General features: G+C 40.0%; 1 protein-coding gene across 1 annotated transcript in view; it reads right to left on the reverse strand.

Annotated features, from left to right (window-relative positions):
- Positions 1–2,620, reverse strand: part of LOC104084418 (bifunctional heparan sulfate N-deacetylase/N-sulfotransferase 4) — a gene marked incomplete at its 3' end in the record, with an annotated part of 47,267 nt that extends 44,647 nt beyond the window's left edge. Inside the window, exon 1 of the mRNA XM_009588254.1 lies at positions 1,640–2,620. Within this exon, the coding sequence (XP_009586549.1) occupies positions 1,640–2,620 (981 nt within the window). The remainder of the gene's footprint in view (positions 1–1,639) is intronic.
- Positions 2,621–3,395: the final 775 nt, after the last annotated feature.

Genomic DNA, 3,395 nt, shown 5'->3' on the forward strand with positions numbered 1-3,395 from the left:
ATGATTTGAATTTCCAAGTGACTCCGTGTGGATGCTTTTATTATAGAAATAGAGGCTCTTTAAACAACATAGAATGATAGATTTCCTTAGCGGAGCAAACCACATCAGAAAAAGACGCTCTCAAAAACGTGCAGGTGGAAAGCTATTGCTGAAAAACTTGTTCCACAATTGCCTTTTCAGTTAATTTCCTCTTGTATACAAGCCCTTTCTCAGAGCATTTTACCATATATTTCCGGAGAGAGAGCGAGCACTTGATCGCTGAGCTTGTGCACAGTGCTCAGATCTCAAGACACCAGGCGCTTGGAGTGCCTGGTGCTAGAAATCAGCCCTGATGAGCATTCACATGCCTGGTTTGGCTAATAGAATTACCCAAGCTGTTCTGATGTGCAAAATTGTTTTAATTGTATATGAGACTGCTGCTTTTGCTGGGTATTTCGATACCTCTCTTAACGATGTGGATGAGGAGGCAGATGAGTATAGAAGTTGTAGAAATGGAAATAAGAATAAAGAAACAAAATAGAAATCTGCTTTTAAAAACTAAAGGCTTGCTTATTGCTCACGAAAACATTGGGGTATTTACAGGACAAAAACCTCCAGAATAAAGGCTTGAGAATGTGATGTTGCATGCTTAGGAACTTCAATTAATCTCTGAATATGACAATTCCCACATGTGGAAAATTACAAGGAAATAACTGTCATCCTATTGAGTTCTATCTATTCTTTCTGAGTTGCACACATCTTTGAAAATTACTCTGAACAAATCTAATGGCGTCCCTGAATACTACAGACTATGAAAATAAGTTTGAAAGAGCCCCCGAAGAATAGTCTGTGGGCTTTTCACCATATCAGATGGTTATGTCATTTGCTAAAGTGTAGGCTATGCTTCCATCCTGTCACTGGTAACTTCAAATGCTTATCTGCTAATGAAAATTATCCTGCTAATTCTTCTAAGTCAAAATGTGACTGTAACTTTTTCAGGTTTTTTTTCCTTTTGCTCTTTTTGTTCTTTTTAAATATAGTGATAGTTACATGAGATTTAAAAAGGCAATCATCTTCTATTGTTCTGTCTACTTTTCAGAAATAGTGAAAGAAAGAATACAGAAAATGCCTATAAATGGTATTATATATATGCCACATACATACATACATGTGTATGTATGCGCATAGGGAAAAACAAATTAATGCAGTGTAAACCATGTGGTGTTATCTAAAAATTCAGATATCTCAGCAGCAAACTTGCTGCAAAAACAGAGATCCTCTCATTTAGTTTAGAGCAAGATCTCTGTTATGTGAGGTATAAAAAGTCTCTTTTGTTACCCAGGTGCTCTGGGTGAAGCCCTTGAGCAGAACCTATATGAGCAAGAGGCAGCCAGTATATTCACTATATGCATTACTGTATGAGGCCACCTCTATGTATCAATGTATATACATGTACATGAATGCATCTCTGTATATAACGTGGGCAAACAGACTTTTAAAGTAATCTTAGGTTGTGTTTCTGTATCTGCTAGCTACACTTGTGCACTTTCAGCCTTTACTAGGAAATGGAGCTTGCCAGCTTTTTCAAGCTTTGTCTCTTTTCAAATACCCATTCGCACATACATGTATCTGGAATGGTATCCCCCAATTTTTGCCTTACCTTCACATCGTTGATGTTCATCCTCGTTCCCTCCTTCCCAACAAAGATGTCATCTATATCAACCAGAATGTACCTATCCAAGGACAGTGTGAGCTTCTTCCCCGACAGAAAAGAGATGGCATCAAGAAAGATGAGTTTGTGCAACCAGAAGGTCAGGTTGTTTCCAAAAAGGACTCTCTGAATCCCGTCATGAAGCCCCAAGTCTTGGATGATGGTTGCATACAGAGCAGCCTTTGGCAATGCCGCAGGGGGCGGTCTGGAGGTCTGCAGTTCGGTTAAAAGCACAGGTTGATAGGTGGAATGGTTAAACTGGAAAACTGTCCAGTCTTCACCAGGTAGTGGACCTTTCTCAACCCTTGGCGCTTTGGTAATGCGCAGCAGGGGAGACTGAGGGTTTACCACACAGTCTTTGAGGGCTACATTATTGTAAAGATGTAATGGCAATCCTTTCAGTTTCGTACTTGGGGAGCTGTTCTCGTTGGCTTTATGAAAACCGATTATGCTAACACTGTATTCCACACAGTATTTTTCCAGAAGCTCTCTATTCCATGAGTCCATGGAAACATACTTCAAAATATTCTCGTATATAACAATTGTGTATTTTCCTCTTCCATTGTCTGTGAGAGGGGGAATATCGCCCTTAGCTGGTGCGATGACCATGTGGTACTGAAATCTGCTGGACTCGAGGATGGCTATGATATCTTGACCCAGCTGGGAGTACTGGCTTTCCACAAAGAGGAGGACAGTGGGATCAGTTTTAGACGGATCAATTGGCTTAGCTGTTTTCAGCTCCATGGACCTGTATGGTAGAAGCTTGAGGTCTTCGCACTCTGCTTCTCCGGTGGTTTCCACGAGGGCCATTTCCTGCTTGTAGCCGGTGTAGAGGTAATAGGCAGAAATGACGATACTTGCCAAGCAAAATGTTGCCAGGAGAATAACCAGCGTTCTGAAACTTCTGCGGAGCTTCACGATTAGATTCATCTTTCGCAGGACTTCCAACTTCTGTTGGACTTGCTGCTTTTTTGGTTCTCTCTTCCTAAAGTGCCATAGGAATGAGGAGATGCAGAGGTGCCGATTCTCCTCCCAAGACGTTCATGTGACCATTGCAGTGCATTTATGAAGCTGTCGGGGAGGTTATAAAGCTGTTGGAGTGGGAAGTCAAAGGATCCGGAAAGCTAAATTGAAAGAGGTTTTCTCAGAATGCAGCAGCTGCCAATAATCAATGAAGAGGACTCTTAACATTATCTGCAACAAGAAGTAAAAGAAGAGTAAATAAAATAAAATCCATAAAGCAATTAAAACCACACACTAATAAAGATGGTGATTGATACTGGTAATCTGAGTTAAGAGGGAAGTTTATGAACAGTTCAAGGAGCGCTTCGTGTCACTTGCTTTCTTGATGTATTAAGATAAGCTGCATTAAACAGCTCTCCCATATTCTTAGGGTATAAAAATAAAGTCTAAACATAACTTTTTGAGGACATGTATCTCTTCATTTATGGGCATTTCTTATCTAAAATGGTTCATTCCTATTGCAAAAGGGAATGACTGAAGATTGTAGGACAAAATTAGGACAAAGTAAATGGTTGTTAAATATTGGGCCATGTTCCATGTGAAACTCAAACTACATAAATATTTTGAAAAAGGGAACAAATTCTGCGTTGGACTGTGCAACTAATGAAACTGAAGTGAAAGACACCAGAGGACTTTGAGGAAAGATTTGTAGGACTTTTCTTTCCAGTTTCCATTCTGTACC

The sequence above is a fragment of the Fulmarus glacialis genome, unplaced genomic scaffold, assembly GCF_000690835.1.
Source record: "Fulmarus glacialis isolate BGI_N327 unplaced genomic scaffold, ASM69083v1 scaffold6532, whole genome shotgun sequence".
Lineage (NCBI taxonomy): Eukaryota > Metazoa > Chordata > Aves > Procellariiformes > Procellariidae > Fulmarus > Fulmarus glacialis.